The sequence below is a fragment of the Argiope bruennichi genome, chromosome 6 (genome assembly GCF_947563725.1).
Source record: "Argiope bruennichi chromosome 6, qqArgBrue1.1, whole genome shotgun sequence".
In the NCBI taxonomy this organism is placed as follows: domain Eukaryota; kingdom Metazoa; phylum Arthropoda; class Arachnida; order Araneae; family Araneidae; genus Argiope; species Argiope bruennichi.
The window spans coordinates 63,564,916-63,588,446 of NC_079156.1; the positions used below are offsets into that span (position 1 = coordinate 63,564,916).

The following is a 23,531-nucleotide window of genomic DNA, read 5'->3' on the forward strand; positions in this document are numbered from 1 at the left end:
TTTAGGTTGAAAATAATTAATAATGAAAGAACTTCATATAATTTAATATAATGATTAATTTTGAAGTAAAAATAAAATTAAAGTCTTCTTTCAGTAACTTAAAAAATTGATAAGTTTCACACACAAAAAGAACATAAAGTGGAAACTTTGGTGTAAAAACACAAATTTCACTATTACACCACTTTGAAAAGCTTATTTTTATTGATACCAAGATTTATCTCTGTACATTTTAATATTTTTTTAAAAAAAAATACTGTTTATTGTTTTGTTACTGAATTTATAATCAAAGGCATTGGTTCATTATTATTTTTTTTTTTTTATTATTAGTTTGTGCATGCTTATAACCACTTGTGAGAAAGTATTAGAAATAAAATAAATGATAAATCAAATTTCAAACTTAGCATACTACGATGTTTCAGATTAGAGTCTGAATCTTTTGTATTTATTTATTTAATTTGCAATAATATTTGTGTTTAAACTCTTAACTGACATTTTGCTCAACTTTTAAAATTAAGAGAATTTATTCTATATTGCTTCATTATATTCTATTTCATTTAGCTTATGTAAGTCCCTTTTTCTCCTAGGATCAATATCAGTTCTGCTATCGTGCATCTCTAGAATACTTAGGATCATTTGACCATTACACTAATTGAACTTGTGAGTGAACCTGTGTGCTTATATGATTGACTCCGAGGTTTCATCTTGCCAAAGCATTCCTCTCTGCTTGCTTGGGACAGGATGATCATACTAAATTTTATGTTAAGTATTTCAATATTACAAGGTGCACCGATCTAAACCAGTTATTAAATTGGTGCTGAACAGAACTGGAGAACATCTTACTTATATAAAACAGTGCACATCAGCTAAAAAATAAATTTTTGATTTAGGTAAACCGAAGAAAAAAAAACATGAAGCTTCTAGTTAAAATGTATGCCAACAGCTTGCCACTGCCAAAAGGTGGGCTTGTTTGTGGTACATTGTTCCTGTGGCAGTAATAGTGTAGACTCGACATGCAGCAGCAAATGCTGTGAAATTAAAGTTATCATCACATATCCAAGCATTAATTGACCTTATGCATTTTTTTAAAAAAACATATCATTTTGGTCACCTATTTAAGTTCATTTCTCTATTGTAATCATCCAGTTTTGTGGCTGACGTTAGCATCTAAGAAACAAAGTTGCTCAGATATAGTTGTGTCTAATGGACTTCATTGCGAACTGAAAGACTATTACGTAATGGACTTTTGCGAGTTAATATATCTGAATAGGTTATGCACTGTTCAGCTGTGCAGTTATATTTCTTTTCTCTTTACTAGTTTTTTTACACTGATAGAATTTGATATAAAGGATGAAAAAAAATCAATTACTGTCATGAATAATGGACCCACCAGATTTTTATTGTTTCCAGAATAGTATTGGACATTAACAAAACTGTTTTTGGAGCATCTTTTTTTTTATGTTGATGTTTACAAAAAGTTTTGAATATGAATCAACATATGGAATTTGAACATTTTTTATATAGTTTTGTCCTTTTTATTTTCAGTTGCCTACTTTCAGGAGCTGAAAATCATTGATATCGTAAAACTTTTGTGTAGAATGAATTTAGTTGTACCTCTGACAATTTTCTGTGATATCGTAATTTTTTTTTCTGCTTTTATACTGAAATGATGCACTAATATCAATTTACTTAAGCATTAAGTGATTACTTTTTTTTTATACGTCTACAAAATATATCAGATTAGTTATATAATGGAGCCTATTGGCACATAACGGCTTCATGTTATTATATTGATTAGCTAGATGTCAGTTTGACTTTTAATGCAATTGCAATTAATATTCTTAATCAGATATTTAGATAATAATCATATGATGCAATTATACTATATACAGTGAATGGTGGGTTAATGAACATTTTTGCCGGAGGAAAACAAATTACTTTTGCTCCTTGCTTTGTTTTGCAGGTGCTTTTGATAATAAATATTATGGAATATAAAATGTATGGAATGTCAAAGACATGTATTATTGTTAGTTATTACAGAAATGAATGCAAAAAATATTATTTATTTCAATCTATATTGAATTTATTTGTAACAATTATATTGGTAATAATTTAACAAATTTTATTAATAATCTATGGTAAATCAATCCAAAAAATAAATATAATCAGATTATTTTTATTAACTAATCACTCACTGTGTTTCTTTTTGAAAGATTCTATATAAAAAAAAAATGTCAATTATCACATTGAAAAAATTTGTTTACTATTGGTGCTTTTTCTAAGTAGTCATTTTTATGAAAAACCACATGGAAATGGATTAAGTGTATTAATCAAAACATTCTACTCACAAAGAAAAAGAATGGAATGATTTTTTCCCCCCATTTATTTTTTTTAAATCTATTTTTCTTAACACGGGTATATATATTTTTGTTCTACTTCATAACTATATGTCTTTTATAAATAATTCTTTTCATTTTGAATCATTTTGTGTTTTTTTCTGTCCCATTACTCGTTCTTTTATATTTATGTACACTTTGTAAGTAAGCTTTCAAAATCTGTACATTCGGTGAATTTTATTTTGTAATAGTGCTATGAATTTTATTCCATGTTCCGAGATCTCTTTTAGCTAACAAAAGTTGTCAGATAGTTGCTATATTTTAGTTTTTCACAAAGAAAGAGGGAGAAAGTTTTAATCCCATGTAGTTCTTAGTTTGAAACTAAGTTATCGTGTGTAAATATGTACATTATTGAAATAGTATATTCCTATTGTGATTGTCATGAGCTGTGTTGTCTTAATTATGAGGAGTTGCTTGTGTAATTTTTGTTTTAATATTCAACTCGGAAGTTTACTTAAGTTTTAAATTGAATGAGTATTGAAAATCCTTCCCTTCCCAAATATCTCAAGAAAAATATAAATAACTAATACTCATTAGTAAAAGAATAATAAATCGTAGAAAATATACATTACATTTTTTTTCATTTTCATTATAAATAATAAGAAATGCTTGATTTCATATTTTTCTAAATTGTATTTAAAAAATTACAATTGCTTATTTAATACTTATATTTTGTTTTACACTGCCAAAATCTGCGTAATTTGTCCATTTAGTGTATGTGTGTAAATGTAAAGTCTTCATGAATGTATTATTTTTTGAATATATTGTGTATATGTATGTGACAAAGTAGAAATTTTATTTTCTCAAATAATGCAATTTTTTTAATGAACATTTTCTAGTTGAACTTGTGTTTTAATCGTTATCTATGTGTCAGTATACTTGTTACAGTTCTAAATTGTTTAGAATTTCTATTGTGAAACTATATCATTTTTGTGTTATAGTTTTTTATACTTTTTTTTAAAAAGAATCGCTTATTCTAAACTGATTTTTTGGATGTCTGTGAGTTTAAGTTTCTTTGTGAAACAAGTGATCTCTGTGTACTTCATATGAATTTTAAAAAATTTTATGAGACCTAATTTTAAGAAAGAGCAGCTTGTAACAGAATGATATGTCATTATGTGTTAACGCAATAGTTATTGAATTGTTTGTACAAAAATTAAATCGAACTTTTTGTTCCTTATGTTACTAATGAAATTTCGAATGTCTTAGATAAGTATTTATTTTTGTATGATTGAAAGTGACTAACTTAAAATGTGTAGCCTTGTCAAGTGAATTGTAAATCAGCTTTTCGATTTTTTTTTATTGCACATTATATAAAATCATTTATAACTCCATCATTGTCTTTGTTTTATTTAGTATTTCTAGTTATTTTGAAGTAATCATGTTTCTTCCTACTGAAAGGTACAGCTTTAATTCCATACAGAAATTAAAAATTTCCAGATATTATTTACACACTTCGTCTTTTTAAAAAAGTTAAATATCCAAAAGTATCAACTTCATACTGAAGTCCTATATATTAAGATCAATATTAATTTCATTTACAGATCTGTGTTTGAACTGTACAGATGCTATACCAGCTGTTGTTGTGCTGTAGCTATAAGTGATTAAAATTTTACTCCCTTCTAAGATAATCTATCAATTATTGAAATTCAAAGTATTATCGAATTAGAATATTGGAAAGAAAAGTAAAGGTGTTAAAGGCTTTTCTTATTTAGTCATCTCATATGTTCTGAGAAAATTAGATGTTAATGAGATAAAATAATAAATCCATTATCAAAGATTTTGTCTCCATTTACTTAACACTTAGATGAAGTTTTGAACTAGTTTTGAACTTTTGTAATCTAATTATTTTTAACTATCGTTTTATATCTGTTTTAATGGTACTTTCTGAATTTAAAAATTATGACACATGTGTGACAAATGAATTACATTTCATTAGCATAATAATAAATGTTAGTCAATCATTGTACTTGAACATCACAATTTTAATTAATAAAAAAGGTCTGTCTTTATTGTATTAATTTAACACTGGGGATTTAATATATATTGTAATAATCGATTTATTTAAGTAGATCTTGCAATTTATTCATTTTATAAAATAAAAATACATAGTTTCACACTCTGTTTTAAAGCATAAAAAAATTTAATGTACCATTTTAACTCAAATTATTTTTTAAACAATTTAAAATTGTGATGTCAGTTTTGAGTGAAATAACCAATGAATATAAATATAAAGAAAACGTTTTTCGTACCTTTAAATTTCAAAATAGCATCATCAAATAATAGCCAAAAATTACTTGAAATATGTTGTTTCAATTTTTCCATTTTATGTTTAGAAGAAACATTATTTTCCTTCATTTTAGAAATTTAAACAGTATCTTCTAACCATTATACATGTATTAGTAGGTAACAGGATTCATTACAGTTAATCTCTTCAGGATTTTTCATTCGTAAAGGAACAGATAATCATTCTCACCTCTTAATATGCAACCAGACTTTTTTAATATTTAAAAAAATCAATTTTAAACTATTACTATTAATTATAAAGCCTGGGATAATGGTACTCTAATTAGATGCTGGAGACTTATTAGAATCCACTTGGGTTGGAATCTATCACAGTTCACCTCTTGGCGTCTTTTTGAATTTTCGCCAAACGAGTGGCGATAACGTCGCCAATGGCAACCTAGACGGATTTTTTTTATTTTTTTTTTATTATATGTATTTATTTATTTATTATTATATTTATTTTTTTATTATATTTATTTATTTTATTTTATTATTATTTATTTTTTTATTTTATTTATTATTATTTCTGGCCTTCAAGTATCGTTTTTTAATTGAAAAATAATAACAACAACAAATATTCAATTAGTAGTCAACTTGGCGAGATTTCAAATAAGTCACCAAGAGTTGGGCCCATCTAGGATTTTACCTCCACTTGAAATTATTATACAAAAAAAAAAAAAAAAAAAAAAAAAAAAAAACGATTACATAATCAACAGAATATGTAAAAACCAATATTAATTGTTGAACTACTGTTTCTTAATTATTTTTAACTGGAAAGCGCTTTCACTGATATATTAATAACTGATAATTAAGCACTTTCATTGATATGTTCACTGATATATTAATAACTGATAATTAAGCACTTTCATTGATATGTTCACTGATAGTTAATATATTTCTTATTTGCATGCCTTTTTTTCCCATTACTGAAAAATCTATAAAACGCAATGGAAATGTAACATGTCTGAAAAGGTAATCAACGAATTTAATTTTATCATAATGTTTTCATGGATATTAAAAATTTGGCAAAAAATACATTAATTCAATTAAAAATTAAATCAAAATTGCATTTAATTCATTCCTTCCATGGATAAATTTGCTCTGAAATAGCTTTTTTTTAAATTTTGTTAAATCCCTCTTTCCTAAAAGATAGTTTTTCTAATAGCTTGTAGTTGAAGCTTTCTATAAATGGCATCTCAATTCAGGTCAAATATTCAATACTGAAAAATACATTCATTTACTTTTAATATAACTATTTGAGTGTTACATTTTTTTATTATTATTATTCACTACACAATAGCATGAAGATAATTTTTTTTATTCTAAATTGATCGCAAATAAACTTCAGTAAGAAGATTGACCAAAAACCGTCTTTTAGAAATACCTTCTTTAAAAAGGTTTTAAAAGAATAGTTTTTTTTTTAATCTATAATAGAAAAATTATTAATTGTTCATCATTGCACTATATAGCTTTTATATGAATTCTAATAAAATAACCTAACCATGCTTGATGATAATAGATATTAACAAATGTAATGATCAAATTCCCTCTGGTTTCAATAAATCCTTAAATACATTTTGAAATTTTAGAAAATTATAGACCAAATGATTAGAGACAAATAAAATGGTCAGCCAGTTATTATTAAAGAAAATTATGCATAAAAATCATTTAATATACATTTTGTTAAATTGATAAATATTTTATATAAACACACAGTAATCTACAAAATTCATCTACCAAATACCATTGTCTAAAAAAAGTATGAATCTACAAATTCACAAATGTTATCTTCAATACTGCAAATATAGAAGAAAATAAAGAGATAACGACACGAAAAAAAAAAACATTTACATATTCTAGTAGTTACCTCCGTTACTGTTGCTTAAGGTATACTTTGTCGCGAAACAGAAAATTCTACAGTTTCTCAGTACTACGGAAGTCAAATATTGTTCTTCTCACTTAACTACCTATCAATACCTAAAATCGATTATACTGCTGATTCAGCGGAAGACAATCCACCTATGATAAAGATTCAGTTTTTCAAATAAAAAAAATGTGCCTCCTGCCTACCCGAGTAACTTCAACATGGAGCCTGTGGCATCCTTGGCATAATTAGTCATTTTCGAAGCTGCTGATTCAATTTCTTCCTTGGTGTTGAGCATGGCATCTCCGATGACTTCTTTCACCTTCTCACCCGTCTCAGTAATCTTTTCTTTAGCCTTGCCAAAGTTCTCCCCAAGGCCCTCGGCCCATCCTTTGGCTTTCTCTACACCACCCTCGGACGCATCCATGGCGACAGCAGAAAAACTTTTCAAAATATCCATACTGTCTTCAGCCTTTTCTTTTGCCTCATCAGCCATTCCTTTGAACCAATTATTCATTCCTTTCACAGACTCGCCAACGGCATCGCCAAAAGAAGCCTTATTCTCTTCTTCAACTTCTTTCTCATCATCGGAAGCTGCCAAATTAAAGACGAGGCAAATGATGAGAGCTGAGAACATGAAACGAGAAGCCATCCTATCGCCAAGAGAGATTGAAAATCAATGCGTTCAGATCCAATGTCTATGGTAAAATCAATCAAAACCTCTTTCCTAAGCCGGTTTTTATGCTAGCTGACGTAACAATTACGTCGATGTGTTGTTTTCCATTATCAATGTCCTTTCCTGATAGGTGACAGGGAAACTCGTTAATTTTTTTTTTTTTCTCTCTTCCATTGCGAACAAGTAAACGGATATGTGAACTTGAAAAGAGCGCCAAATAGGCTGAGAATTATGTAATAAATCCTTTCTAGGGACTGTGTAAAAAACGCAATCTTTTATGCTGAAACAGAATATCTTTTTCCTCTCTTTTAGTTTCTAAAGACAATATCATCTGAAATATTGATTTTATACTCATAATATACAGAATAGAATCTACAATTTGTAATGATATTATATGATAGTTTTCATCAGAGAATGCAGAATTTTATTTCGGTTATCAATGGTGAAAAGTTTAGTGCAATAGATTTTGTTTTAAAATTTCACCGACAAAATTCACTGTCGCAGTCTAAGCAACTGCCTAGAATCACAAGACCTATGAGGGGCACAGGTAATTCGATTAAAAAAAAATCTTAATAGTATGGTTGCCAAATAAATTTGTAAAAAAAAGATACAAATTCCATGAATTATAAAATATGAGGATAGGATTACCATTTCGCCAAATATAATTAGTCATGTTTATTAAACTACTGAAATAAAAACTTAAACTCAAATAATTAATATATTGATTAGAGTTAAAAATGTGAAATTAAATTGAACAGAAAGAGCGGTTTCATAGTGGGCCTTGTCTAAAATCACATAATGCCTAAATCTGCCAATGGTAACAACAAAAATTATTTCAGTTCTATATAGTAATTTATTTCACGTTACGGAATATTTTTACATCTTGAAAATCAAGCCATTTTACATCTGAAATTTTTATATTCAGAGTTTGGAACATGTGAGTTTTATAATTCGTATTATAGAGAAGAAAACTTATTCGTATTATAGTAAAAAATGAGTATTTTGGGCCTTTTTTTTTTTTTTTTTTTTTTTTTCTCTCGATGATTTACAATTCTTGCGATAAGACTGCATACCAAATTTCATTTATCTTCCTCGTTGCATTTTTGAGTTTCTACGCTTCAATTCAAGTGGAAGTACAGATATTAGACAGTCAATACCATCAAATATATACTTTAGATGAAAAATTGAATACCAAATTTTATCTACTTAGCTCTTTGTGTTTTGTAGTTGCCGAGTTCACTTGTAATCAAACAATCAGACTTCCTCTATATGGATTCCGTTCATATAGATCGTATTCGTATAGAAATCTACAAATTCGGTGTATATGCCACCTACTAAATTTCATCTCTCTAGCTTAAAGCGTTTTCAAGTTACCAAGTACAAATTTATTAGACCATTTATCTATACTTTTAACTTGTGTTTGAGGTAGGTTTTCATTTCTATTTTCAGGAATAAGATACATATCGCAAATCTTATTAAAAGGACAGAATCAGAAAAAAAAAAGTTAAAAACTTGCTCAAAGTTACATTATACAATACATTTTAATAATATTTGCGCATATGCGATCAAATTCATCATTTGTTACTTAAAAACAGCTTTTCTTTTAATTTATCGGCAAAAATCGAGAGCCTGTACTGTCAAAATCAATTCATCCTTTAGTTCAGACTTAATGTTAATCGGAATTAACTCATACATGTGTCACTATTCAGCATATAGTTGTGCAAAATGAAACCAACCAAAACGTTTTAAAAAATTGCCACTGAAACTTTCGCATGAAAAAGGGATTTTTTACCGTTTCAAAACAATTTATAAATTTTGATAATTTTGAAGATTATTGTTTCTATCCGTTTTCACAAATTGCATTTCTTAGAATAGAAGGACTAGATGAGGTAGAATTCAACTATAAAATTCTAGATGACGATTGATTAATGTTTCTATCCGTTTACCCAATTGCATTTTTTAAAATAGATGGATTCGATTGTACCTAAGGTAAAATTCTAGATGAATAATGATTGAATAATGTTTCTATCCATTTATCTAAATTGCAATTCTTAGAATAGATGGATTTGATTGTAGCTAAGATATAATCCAACTAGAAAATTCTAGATGTCGATTGATTAATGTTTATCCGTTTACCCGAACTGCATTTATTAGAATAGATGGATTTGATTGTACCTAAGGTAAAGTCCAACTATAAAATTCTAGATCCCTATCGTGTATCGTATTGTATATACGATAGGTATCTAGATACCAATCGTATATAGCTATCTTCAAATACCTATATCTAGATACATATCGCATTTCTTAGAATAGAAAGATATGATTGTAAAAGTTCCATGGACACCACGAATATTGTATGGATGTCGTTTACTACATTAAAATAATCTCTGCTGTCTTGGGTTCGGAACGTTAAATTCTGTACTGACTGTTCGTACACTATCATGAGGATGATTCGGAAAATAAGCCAAAATGCCCATTCCTATATTACATGTGCAATGCTTCATTTTTCCCATTCTTCTCCAAGAAAACAAGGACCCTGCAATTTGTAATCGCTAGACCATTCTGTAAACACTTGCAAACTGGGAATTCGGAAAACGACGTTTATAGTCTTCTACAAGTATGTCAATATTTCGAATACATACAGCATACATAAATCGACAGTATATCTAAACGGTGCTTGCTATTCAATATGTTATACTTTTAAAAAGAATTTTTTATTATTTTTTTTTATTTTCGTATCAGAAAAGAATTTTATTTTCGTGTACGGTAATCCAATACTTCCCTGAGATATCTTAATTATTCAGATTCATGAGAGATAAATTCAAAATATTTTCAATCAAAGCTTAATGTCGAATAATTTTTATTTTAAAAAAATACCTTATATTAAATCATTATATTCATATAATTTCAATGTAATAATCCTAAATTTATTAAAAATTAAGTTCAGTTAATTTCTTAAAAGAGCGAAGATTTTAATCAATATTCTATTCATACTTTTTATATTTTCAATGATTATGGCATCGATGTCACAGTTATTTTTCTCAAATTGAATTCAATGAAAAACAAGTTTCCGAACATTTGAAGTATATTATTTTTTAAAAAGTAAAAAGACTTCTAAAGAAATAATCAGTTTTGTTAAATCGATAAGCAATTTCGCTTTATTACCACTAATTTGATAGAAAAACATTAATTATTTTTAAAAATATACTTTTGAATTGGATTTCTACACTTTTCAATCCAACATATATCATTTTTTAAATTACAATCTAAATTGTATTTTGTGCTTTGTTAAAAAAAAAAAAAAAAAAAAAAAAAAAAAAGGATTTTTCCGATTTCGGTGCGACAAATATCTATTTATTTAAATTTAGGTACCTGACATTAAAAACGTTATTTCTATTTTTATTAAACTCTTTAAAAAATGTGCCACGATATTAGATTCTTTTTTTTTAAAAAAAATAATAGATCACTGGATATATCATGTTTTTATAAATTATATAATTAATCTACTTATATTGTATGCATTAATAGCTATAGATTTTTTTAAATCTCAAAATTAGTATAATAGTCATGTGTTTATGAAATGTATATGGCAAATTGAAAGTAGTTGAAAATATTTATAACTTTAGAAGTTATAAAAATCTCCTAACTGATTTATGCATTCTTAATAAATATATGAAAAATCTAATCCTGAAATAAAATTTACTTCTTTATGCTTAAGATCATAGAGATTAAATCAAATATTCGTAAGATATAAAATCACTTACTATCTCGAATAAAATTCTAGATTTAGAAAGTTACCTGAGATTCAATTATCTTTTTTTTTTTTAATTTGAAACATATCTACACTTTAGGATACCAAATTTTATCCATCTAGCTGTTTTCGTTTTGAAATTATCGTATTCGTTTGTATTAGAATAGCAGTCGAGACAAATTTCTTTTGAATGGATTTAATTCAAAATTGGACAGAAATTTAGAAATTTGTAATAGCGAACTATTTACCAAATTTTACCCGTTTACCTCAAAACGTTTATGAGGAATTCTGTTCACAGACAGACAGATGGACGGACATATCAATAATGTGTTTTTTAGACTCGGAGAGGTCTGAAAGATAAAAGAATCGTCAAAATCTCGTGTTCGATTTTATTTATTTTGCAATTAAAACTAACAGCGTTATGAAGCTTTGACTATCATTATTTCAAATAATTTTGATAACTACCAAAAATAAGTGATAACCGTTAATTTTCTTAAAAAGATGAAATTCAAAATTTTATAACTCACTCCTTTTTAATATCTGAAAAAAGAACTTTTCTGCTATGAAATGGTATTGCATAAAAAATATTTTATTACATGTAACTGATAGGATTGCATAAAAATTTAGAATTCATAATTTTCTCTGAAACTTCATTGACTAAAACAAATCAAAACATAATTCTTTACTCCATTTAAAACACTTTTCCAACAGGTAGGATATGTCTCTCTCTTTAAGATTTAGAAATTAACTACTAGGCCACGACTAGAGGGGACATCCAGTATATTGAAGTAATAATTAGGCGCTTTGGTTTAGCCAAGATATCATCCCCGATTTTCTGTCTGTCTTTTTAAAATATCCCTTGTTCGAAAAAGTCGCTACATTTGAATTAAATATCCTGGTATATTCCACGTCTGTAAACGTAACGCCGAAGAAAAGGGAGAAACATTCGGATTTCATTTTTCAAAAAGTTAACGTCTAAGACTTCTCTTTTCCCACTTAAGCTAAAGAATGAAAGTAGCTTTTTATATAAGTTAATCTAAGTTTTTAATAAGTTAATCTATTTCTAAAAGAAAAAAGTTACAAATGAAATGTTTTGAAACAATTTTTAACATTTTAAAATAATTGTCCTTTAACTTACTACATTTCTTTCCTGAGATTTTTTTTTTACAGTCAATTGTTTTTATTTTTATTTTATAACAGATACGATTATAGTAGAAAAATCAGCATATAGAGAAAATGATAATGAATATATTATTGACAATTCTTCCTATTTTTTTTATTGGATAATATTTGTAGGCTAGCATACTATTAGTAAAAAGAGATAAAAATTATGAAAAAAATCTTTCAGAATGTTTTGTAGATCAGCCATTGAACTTGGAACTACAAAAGTCGTCGCTACTTTTTATATGATAAGTGTTGTTTATTATGATACATCGGAACACATTACATCGTTTGTAATATTTTCAGATTCATAGCCCTCCCCAGTCTCCTGATTTAAACCCTATAGAGCATTTATGGGAAGAAATCAATCTTGAACTAAAATAACATGATACAAGGAACAAGATTGAACTCAAAAGAGCCATTCAGGACATTTAGAGCAATATTTCTCCTGAGACAACAACTAAACTTGTGGGGGTTATGCCAGAACTCTTAAAAGAAGTGATGAAGGCCAAAGAGGGCCATCGATCATTTTAAATGCAAGTTGGTGAACATGAAAAAGATTGTGCTATGTAAATACCATGCGGAAACTTTTTTGTTTCTTTAATTACGTATTTAATTTTCTCCATATTTTTTCCTTTTTAACATTCATAAATAATAAATGAAACAGTGTTAAAACCAATTTGAAAATTTTCATTTTCATTGCAAAGTATTTTGTGTCCAAAATGAAACTTTCATTAACAGTCATAGTTGAATAGGGAAACTTTTTTTCATCCACTGTACATCCAACTGGTTCATATGAATAGACCTGTCTACAAGCGCTCAAACAAAAACAAAAAAAATGGACCCGATGAAAAATTTGATGTACATTTAAAATTCTGTCGATTTAATTCTTACTCCAAATTTCACCCATCAAGCTAGTTTCAATTTTTTAGCTAACCCGTATGCAGCACACTAACAGACGAAAAGACAGATGCATATTATGGATATCAGAGTAATTCTCTAGAGATCTACAATTTCGCAATAAACACCGCATAACTAATTTCTAATTCGTTGTGTGTTTGATTATGTTACCAGATTTAATTCTACAGCAAAGCACCATTAAAATGCCTTTACACGGACGTATAAATTATACCTTAAAATACGTATAAATGAAAAGGCGTGTAATCGAAATTTTAATTAACAACTTTCATTATAATAAATTCAATGTTATTAATCAAAATTTATTTAAAAATAAGCATTTGAAAGATAATTCTATAATATTAAATCATAGAAAACAATTTTAAAATTAAACATTCATCACAGAATTGTGGAGAAAACATTTATATTGCTTAGTCATATATTTCTTATTTTGAGTGAATTATGTTTATGGTTTCAACTTCATACAAATTTTAAGTAATTAGTACAACATTATGCATCAAAATCAAGTTCATCAAATGTTTTTTTCACAAGTGTTTTGTGAAGCAAAATTAATTAGAAGTTTTTCAATGGAGTCCTTTTCGTTTATAAACAAGAGTGGACCTATCATCGCTTATATTAGCACCAAATTATTTTTTATTAATTGATTCATTAAACATGGATAACTCCAAAATCATTACATCGTTGCCATAGTCTACATACTCGTTCAAAGTAATCTAAAAATAGGGAAAACTACATACAACAGGAGTTTAGCGTCCTTTGCATCGTATAAACAAAATGATTAAAAATGAAATGCATATATAATGAAACAAAAATATAAAAAAGAAATGTATGAAGGGTGCTTTACAGTATGTAGTTTTAAAATCTATTTTTGATATTTTCTTATTGTGAAAAATGTGAAGATCATTTAAATTTTGTGGTTGAACTTTTCTAACAAATACATTTATTTTTTTTATTGTATCAGAATTCATTAATTTTATAGAATTATATTTTCCAGTAAACAAGAGGGCAAAAATGATTTATTTTATAAAATGTATTTGATTTGTTATAAATTTTAATTGATATCAATCGAAAAACATCCTAAAAAATTTGTTTCTCCTTTTTTTTAACTTTCTTTACCTGAATGTAGCAGCAATTGATTGCTCAATTGAATTTTAGCTCAAGTTCCTTTAACTTCATTCATCAGCATGAAGGTAATAATTATATTTTATATCTAAAAATGTTTCAACTTAAAAATATTAATTAATTTTTAATAAATGCGATTTTAATCCAGGTTGCAACAATGAAATTCTTCATCATAACTGTATTAGAAGTTTGCAAAGCTGTCTGCATTACTATAAAATAAAACTCAATAAAATACTTTTCTAACTGTGTACATACTCAACAAATCATTTAGTAAAAAATTCAAATACTTAAAACATTTTATTTAAATTATAAACACTGTAAAAATCTGGAAGAAAATGTTTATGAAGAGATGCTAATAAAAAAGAACACTGGTGAGTTTGTTTGTTTTTGTCTCATATTATATGAATAATAGTTTTTTTAAAAAATCTAAAATAGATTACAAAATTTTGTAAATTTACCATTTTTTACAACCAACAGTTTCGCTAAACATCAATAATATATTCATTAATAATTCCATTTTACAAAACTGTGCTAATTAGCATCTATTATTTGAAATAAGATATGTAACTTTTAAATAAAGCAGCTAAATAATGCATCAAGCAATTAATATAAACATCTGCTCAATTATCTCAAGGGTTAAAAATAACGAAGCACAATCAATAGCCTAAAAATTGAGTACTTTTAATAAAACCCACGTTACACATAATTGATTATCTTTATAAAGTTAAAACATTTTACAAATAAAGTACTTCAGTTAGTAACAAAATAATTACTACATAAAACAATAGCAGTGGCACATAAAACTCACTAATAATAATATTTTGAGGGAATGAAAATTTGATTATATAATAAACACAGACATGATGAATACACTAATTATAAAAATAAGAAAGCATATACAGTGGCTCAAAAAATTGAGAGTACACCTTACTTTTACTTGATAAATGCGACTTTCAATGTAAATAATACATTACCGGGAAGTGCAAATATGTTTTTATTTTTACACATAACAAATGGTTTAATTTACAGCAAAAATAAAGAAAAATCAATGAATAATTTCCTAATTGAAAAGTTTCAGAAGCATTTTAAATAAACATACGCAGAATTTTGCCTCAAAAAATTGAGAATACACCAATGAAATTATTGCAATATCACGCATAGAAACAAAGTGTCACTATTAAATTGCAAGTCTTTTGGCTCTTATAATGGTCTTTAAACGTCATGGTACGATTCGACGCATTTTTGGTGGTATCTGAGATATTTTACCCCATTCTTCTTGCACCACTTGTTTTAAATGGGTTTTGTTTCTAATTTTGTATTTTTGAACCACTTTTTCGAGAATGGACCATGAATATTCAATGGCATTAATGTCAGGGTACTGTGGCGGTGTGTGTAATTGCTGTTTACAATGAAAAAGACACTATAATTTGACGTTACGTGCATTCTGTTTGGGGTCGTTGTCCTGCTGGAAAATGGAATATCCGTCTAAATCCAAAATTTTAACAATTTTCTTTAGATTGCTGCGCCCATTTGGTTCATCCAACTTGTTGCAGAATCTTTTCAAATCATAGGCAGAAGTGTAAGTGCTGAAACAGAGATAAATGCATTAGACAAGCTGGATATAAAAGTTGCATTGTTAGAGAGAAACCGTTCATCAGCTTGCAAATGCAGGAAAAGCATTTGAAGTTTGCAAAAACTTATCAGTTGAACACCAATAACTTTTGGAAGAAAGCTATATTTAGTAATGAAAGAAAACTCAACATTTTTGGCAGTGACAACCATCTTACTGTATGGAGAAAGCCTAATACTACTTTGGATCCAAAAAATTTACGTCCTACAGTTAAACATGACGGTGACTCCAACATGATTTGAGGTTACACGGCTTCATCCGGGGTAGAAAATATAATTCTTATAGATGGCATTATAAATGATATGGTTTACTTGGATATACTTCGCAGCAATCTAAAGGAAAGTGCTAAAAATTTGGGTTTAGATAGAAATTTCATTTTCCAGTAGGACAACGGACCCCAAACAGAATACACGTAACTTTAAAATATGAGCCTTTTTCATTGTAAATAGCAGTTACACACACCGCCCCAGTACCCCGACATCAATGCCATTGAATATTCGTGGGCTATACTCGAAAAAGTGGTTCAAAAATACAAAATTAGAAACCAAACCCATTTAAAACAAGTGGTGCAAGAATAATGGGGTAAAATATCTCAGATACCGCCAAAAATTGGTCGAATCAGTACCATGACGTTTAGAGACCATTATAAGAGCCAAAAGACATGCAATTTAATAGTGACACTTTGTTTCTATGCGTGATATTGCAATAATTTCATTGGTGTATTCTCAATTTTTTGAGGCAAAATTCTGCGTATGTTTATTTAAAATGCTTCTGAAACTTTTTAATTTAGAAGTTTTTCGTTGATTTTTCTTTATTTTTACACTAAATTAAACCATTTGTTATGTGTAAAAATAAAAACATGTTTGCACTTCCCGGTAATGTGTTATTTATATTGAAAGTCGGATTTAACAAGTAAAAGTAAGGTGTACTCTCCAATTTTTTGAGCCACTGTACATATAGTATGTGTAATAATAAGTAGATTATTTTTTTATTTTTCGACAAAACATAAGAACTTTAGAAAAATGCAATATATTAAGTACATACATACAAGTGTAACTTTTATAGCTTAAAAACTTATTTTTCTAAGGAATCAAACTTTATAATAAAATTCACATCCTAACTAGAGAATCTTCTTAGAATTTTATTCTCAGAAAATACTGTAGAAAAATGCTTATTCTTAAATGGAATTCTCGAAGAATAAAGTGATAATATAAAAATTCTGCCAAATACAATTTATTAGCAAATTTATTTTTAGTTACATTGAAACATTTAGTTACAAGAATATATATTTATACTATATATTATAACAAAAATATAATAAACATTGTATTAATTCCACGAAACGTATTGTTTCAAATATTGTGTTATCTAAAGTTATCTGAATTTAAATAAAAAGAATAAAATAATACCATGACATAAAAATTCGTAGAATAATCCGTTACAAAATGCTTTCATGCAAAAAATGCATGTTGTAAAATACGAGTCTTTAAACTGTCGATCAGTCCCCAAAATGGGATCAGTTGAAATAATACTGGAATCACAAATAATCAAAGAAAAACTGAATTTTAATGCCTTTCTTAATTTTTATTTTGCAATTTAAATTCTTTTAATTTTTTCTTCACCAAAGTTTGCGGTGGCAACGAAATTTTTCAAACGATAATGATATTGCAAATTTTTTCTCGTTTAGTAAGACAGAAACACGGAAGATAATAAGCAATTAAAACATGCTGTCAATTATTCATTTAGGTGTACAATATTATTGCAATTGTAACGGATAATTGTATCAGAATCTTTAGTATAGGACCATGTTAAAATGGTCACAGATTAAAATTAGAACTTGAATAATCAATAAATTTTTGAACATTGTGAAAGATAAAAGACTGTGGGGTTTTTAAATCCGTTACCAAAGGAAAAAAATAAGATTCAACTAAACATTTTTATTATTTTTTACTTTAAACATATTTATTACTTTTTGAATACTGTTTTCTTAAATTTTTGAAAATTATCTAATACTAAGAATTTTTTTTAACATCAAATAATTTGATAATTCAAGCAAAGAAATAAATTTTACAAATGAGCAGGTAAATCTACTTTCTAAAATTGGACTACATGAAATCAGAAGCTGTTTTTGATGCATTATTATCGCTCCAATTTCGAACAAGACTTAAAGTCCTTAATAAACCAGCGCCATATATATATATATATATATATATATATATATATATTACACATTTTAGAATTTTAAATAGTTAACGCAACAAGTAACATATTATATTGAAATTTTAGTAATATTCGATAGCAGTATTCTCCCCCCCCCTACTTTATTAGAGTAGACAAAAACTAAGAAAAAGGTCGCGTTCTTTTTTGTTAAAATATGATAATTGTCAGACATAGACAATGTAAGCTCTTTAGGCATTATTGGGGTACAGCAAGGCATTTGAATCTAAGTACTCTACTCCTTTACAATTTTTACTTTTCATAAAAAAATTGCGCATTTGTATAGCATTTTTCCGATTTTTTGGTAGAAATGTTACAACGACACACACTCAACAAAAGTAGTATGTACGTACACACACACACACACACGAAAGAAAGTAGTAGTACTCACAATAACAATACTCAACAAAAGTAAAAATTATAATACGCATCGCTCTACTAAATATTATTCGAATTTGCAAAAGAATATAAGCAATAAAAAATAATTTTACAAGAATAATTTCCTAAAACAATCAGCAAAAAGTGACAATACAGATTTAAACGACACATACAAAACACCACATTGAACAGAATTCCTATAATGCAAGAGAACTGCTCATTATGTTATAATTAAGATGTAAAAACAAAACGTTCTTGGCATTTTTGAGTTTTTAATCCTATGAAGAGGGAAAACTTCACCAAGACTGAAGCAAGAATATACATCAATTATAAATAAGTATTGCTATATCAATCAAACTTTTATCAGTAACAGTTAAACATTAAGCCCCTCCCCCTTTTTCTTTTTATTCCTTAGAGAATTTTTTTTCAAGAATGACAAATAAGAAACATTAGAATACGGAATTTTAAAATTGATGACATTCTTTTTGGCTAATAAATTAATTCTTTTCGTTCAGACGATTACAAATTTCCAAAATTAAAATGAGGCAGTATACAAACAGCAATTTCTAATCAGAAATGTATCTTTAAACTCAAATAATTCCAATTCTTACATAATATATAATAATCACCTGTGGCACGAATATAATAAGCAGTATTCCAACTTGAAAGCAAAATAATCAAGAGTGTAAAAAAATACTGCAAAAATTTTGTATAATATATTATTAAATTACAAATTTTCGATTTTGAAGATTTTAAAACGATTTCCATTCTCATTTTATATATAATTTCTTAAAGAATGGTTACATTTGGATAGTTTAGTACTAATTTAATCTCAAGTATTTAGACCCAAAATCATCAATATGGCACAAATTTTTAAATAATAAAATGAAATACATATACAATAAAATGAAATACAATATACATTATGAAGGACATTTCTCCTCTTCAAATCTGTAAGATTGTTAAAAAATGTAAAGAATTTAATTTTCTGAACAATCGAAGTTGAAAATCCCACATAACCATCTTAATCTAATTTTTTGTTTAGCCTGTAAATCATGCATTACGATACGTTAGAACACGAAACTAGGAAAAACATAAATTACCTAAATACAAACATTTGATAAGTACAAAAGTTACCCAAAACTTATTATTATTAAGAAACAATACAGTATATAATTAATCAGGATTCTTAATTTCTAGTATTATACGCGATAATAAAAAATAATTTAACAGTAAAATCAATACTGCATACCATATAAATTATTTTTAAGCGAATTCTCTTTTCTATTACATATGTTCTTATGTTGTGCAGAACAGAACTATACCTCACATTAAAATCACTAATCATGTCCTCCGCTTTTGGCAATTATTATCAACAAAAAGCAAAAATTATAATGCTTAAAAATTTCCTGCACAGGAAGATAAATAGTACATATTAACAGAGATAAACAATACTAAATGAGTAGTAATACACCTAATATAAATGTAAATTATATATTTAATACAATCGAATCTAATATTTTCAAGAATGAATATCTTTAACTTCTCAAATAATAACTTTTATTTTTTTAACCTATTAATAGCTATGAATTAAACTTTTTCCTGCTTTAATCAACATTTACACTTTACGTTTCTTATTCGGCATCGTTACGTCATTTTCATCAGATTCAGCATCTGATGATTCATCATTTTCATCAGTTGCAGCATCTGTTGATTTAGTCTCCTTTAGTATTGCTTCTGGGCTCCGAGTGGTAAAGGGTATTTGCCCTGGTCCACTCCAGTGATCTTCCATTAATTTCTCCCAACCATCCGATTCCAAAGTTTCACTAGGATGTTTACAAACGAACGCTTTGGCGATAATTTTCAGTGTCTCGTCATGGTATTTGTATGCTAAAGGCAGTAATTCGCATACATGTTCAGCTGAAATAAGAGATTTTAGGATTGGATAGCAGCATTCTTTCAAAGTATGAATCTGATATTTATCAGCTGCACAATAAAGCTTCATAACACTTCTAGGATCCATAGTATCTTCTATTTGATCGGCATACATGAAAAAGAGCATTTGTTCTAAAATTTTAGAATCAATATCAGAAATATTTACAATTCCAGAACTATTCTCGACTATATCGCATTCAAACATGGCTTTAAATACAGGAGATCTGCAAGAAAGAACTGCTTTATGAGCTTTGAAAGTCTTGCTGGCAGTTTTAAGAGTAATGTCGCATAACTTCTGCTCTTGAAAAAGCAGTTTAAAGTCATTTTTCATTGTGCTGAAAGGCTTGTAACAATGAAAGGCTTGTAACTCAGGATAGATAGCACGAGTCTCGGCTGGTAAAGATTGCATACCACCACTGCTTACAGCCAACTCGAAGCGCAATGATAATACATCATCTGGCAAATAGAGATCTTTCTTGGTACGCAGATCAATTCTTTTAGCGATTTCAGGGAGATGCCACAACTCATCATTTGCACAAGAATTGAAGAAACGCATTCCTTCTACAGTCAGCGATGGAATACCTTTCGAATCCATTATTGAAACTTCACAACGCATCTTTATGCTACATCCGTAATTGTCCCAGGAACTTGTACCGACAGTATTACCTTTTAAACTTATTTTTTTAATATCAATTTGAACATGCGAAGAATCGAGAAAATCTCCATCCACATAGACATGGATTTCAAAATTAGGCTCTTTTGCTAAATTTAATAATAATGGGAAATTCAATGGCTGCTTTAGTTGAAGACTACTGAAGTGTTTTATATCCCATGGCACAGATATATGCTTAATTCCAACTTCAGAACGAATGTTGCAGTATTTAATCAGTGGTTTTTCAGTAAGTCGCCTTTTGATTTCACATCGGATAGTCAAAGTATCTTTCGGTAGATAAAAAGTTTTATTTGCGAATATTTCTTGCCTTTTCACAACACATTCAACGCCAGAATAAGCGTCACTGGGAAATTTCTGATTTATTCTTTCTTCCGAGAAATGTGAAAATCCATCAGCAGCAACGATCGAAATAGACCAAGTTGCAATAACATAATTCAGAAAGCATACGTAAATCGCATGCAATATAGCCATCTACACTATGTCCATTAGGATACACGTCCAATTCCCAATCAGTTTCGTCGTATGTCTCAATCGTAAATTTTGGACTTTTAAAAAAATATCCTTTTTCCTCTTGATAGAAGCTAAAGTTTTTAATGGTCCAAGTAAATGCATAGAATCCAGAATCGCATATCATTTCCGACGACATAGTAATTTAACCAAGCTTCACAAATTCAGCTACGTAACAACTGCTCTCTCCGTTGGACGAGTTTCAATTACTAAATGAATGAGTAAATCCAGAACCGAAACTTTCAAGTATGCTTCGATTAAAGAAAAAAAAAAAAAAAAAAAAAGATACGTTGGAGATAAACTAAACATTCCCCGAGCTCGATTAGCGGCTGTGGGAAAATGAATGGAGTCAATAATTCACGCTTGTTTTGAATCGTTCGCATTTTTTTTTTTTTTTTTTTTTTGTAGCAATCTGTGATATGTCTGTCACTCTTTTCTAGTACATCAGGAATTATTCATTGTATGTGTTTAGGCAAACGTTAATGTTCTTAGAAGCATATCTACATCGATTACGCAAGCATCGGTTAAGATAGATATCCTAACAGAAAAAAATGGGTTGATTATAAATATACTTTGACAGTTTTACATGAAAATACTAAGGAACAGAAAGGATGAAAATATTAAGAGATATACAAAGGTCAAAAATAAGAGTCATAAATTTGTTCTTTAGTTGAATCGGTAAGCACACTACTATTCCGATCTCTAATAAAAATATAATCAAGTTTTAACCTTTCGCCGGGCGCGCGTTGTAAATTGTGCAACAGGTGAAAAACATTTAATTTTAGCTGCTTTATTTTAATTTTACAAACAATTTTGCAAACAAGTAACATAAGAAAATATTGTACCATACATTTACATTTATTTTGTTATATTAAATAAAAAGTTTAAACGTATGAAAAAGTTAATACTGCTACAATTACAAAAAATATTAATGAATAATGAATAACTAAAGAATTATAAAGTACTTTTGGACTTGCAGAATCAGTCGGACATTTCACCTGCATTATTTGCTTCACATGGCAGGCATAGGATTTGCTTTTTTGAATGCTTTTTACATATGAACCTTACGCATTTGTTACACCTCATTGTAGAGGAGGAATATTTAGAAGGAATTATATTTTTTCTGATAATATTTAGCTTCTACTCCTTGTATATATTTATTTGTGCAATAAATTACTTCATCAATCATACTCAGATCAATCAATTTCAGAAAAGCGTCAATTTCGGAAGCAGTTCCTTTTGCATATGCAGTTGGTCCTGACAGTTTCTTTATAATATTTTTGTTCTTGGTTTTGGAGGTTTTTACGATTTCTTCTTTTTTCCATTTTGTGATTTTATCCTTTCCCGTATAACAATTTTCATCACTATTATTTTCAGTAATTTCGTCATCTGATGCAGTTATTTCAGAGTCACTGCTGTGATTTTCCTGTTCTAAATTTTCGTCACTCACATCTGCGTCATATTTAGGAAATTGTAGATTATCAATATCTTCACTATTAGACACTTCATTCAAAATTTTCATTAGGTAATCCACCATTTCTTTGTGATCTTTAAAATATTGTTTTCGTTTAGACATTATTTTACCTCAAATCCCATTCAAAATACTAACAATTTCACTTAGAAAGATTCTGTCGAAAAAGAATTTCACAAGCGGCCGCGCGTTGCATAAAGTACAACACCGCAAATGTTTGCAGCTAAAAATGACAGATGTAGCTGATTGCGCAATCAGAAATTGAAATAACTTTCAGGAAATGGAAGATTCAATAAACGAATAACGCATGGTGATTACCGCCCTCTATTGCCAGAATTATGTTTTAAAGAAAAAACAAACCAACTGTTGTACTTTTTACAACGGCGCGCCGGCGGAAGGTTAAGTTAGAAATATTTGCACTATTTCCATACCAAATCTCAACTATGATACACGTACCGCTAGTGGTACATTTAATCACTTTTAGTAGTATAAGTTCGCACATAATTTTTAATGATTGTAAAATGGCATCTTTTATAGCATATTGTTTTA

At 28.1% G+C, this 23,531-nt stretch overlaps 2 protein-coding genes and 1 long non-coding RNA gene across 18 annotated transcripts in view; 1 reads left to right on the forward strand and 2 right to left on the reverse strand.

The window, feature by feature from the left end:
* LOC129971198 (tyrosine-protein phosphatase Lar-like) overlaps positions 1-3,727 on the forward strand; it is a 432,582-nt gene extending 428,855 nt beyond the window's left edge. For all 14 annotated transcript variants that reach the window (XM_056084754.1, XM_056084753.1, XM_056084758.1 and 11 more), the window contains one exon: positions 585-3,727. In XM_056084754.1, coding sequence (XP_055940729.1) covers positions 585-653 — 69 coding nt within the window. In that variant the 3' untranslated portion in view covers positions 654-3,727. The remainder of the gene's footprint in view (positions 1-584) is intronic.
* The window catches only part of LOC129971200 (uncharacterized), a 54,845-nt gene that overhangs the window by 16,509 nt on the left and 14,805 nt on the right, over positions 1-23,531 (reverse strand). The window lies entirely within an intron of this gene.
* On the reverse strand, positions 18,002-21,833 carry LOC129971199 (speckle-type POZ protein-like). Its single transcript, XM_056084769.1, has one exon. It carries the CDS (start codon positions 21,473-21,475, stop codon positions 20,015-20,017), a length of 1,461 nt encoding a protein of 486 aa, XP_055940744.1. The 5' UTR covers positions 21,476-21,833; the 3' UTR covers positions 18,002-20,014.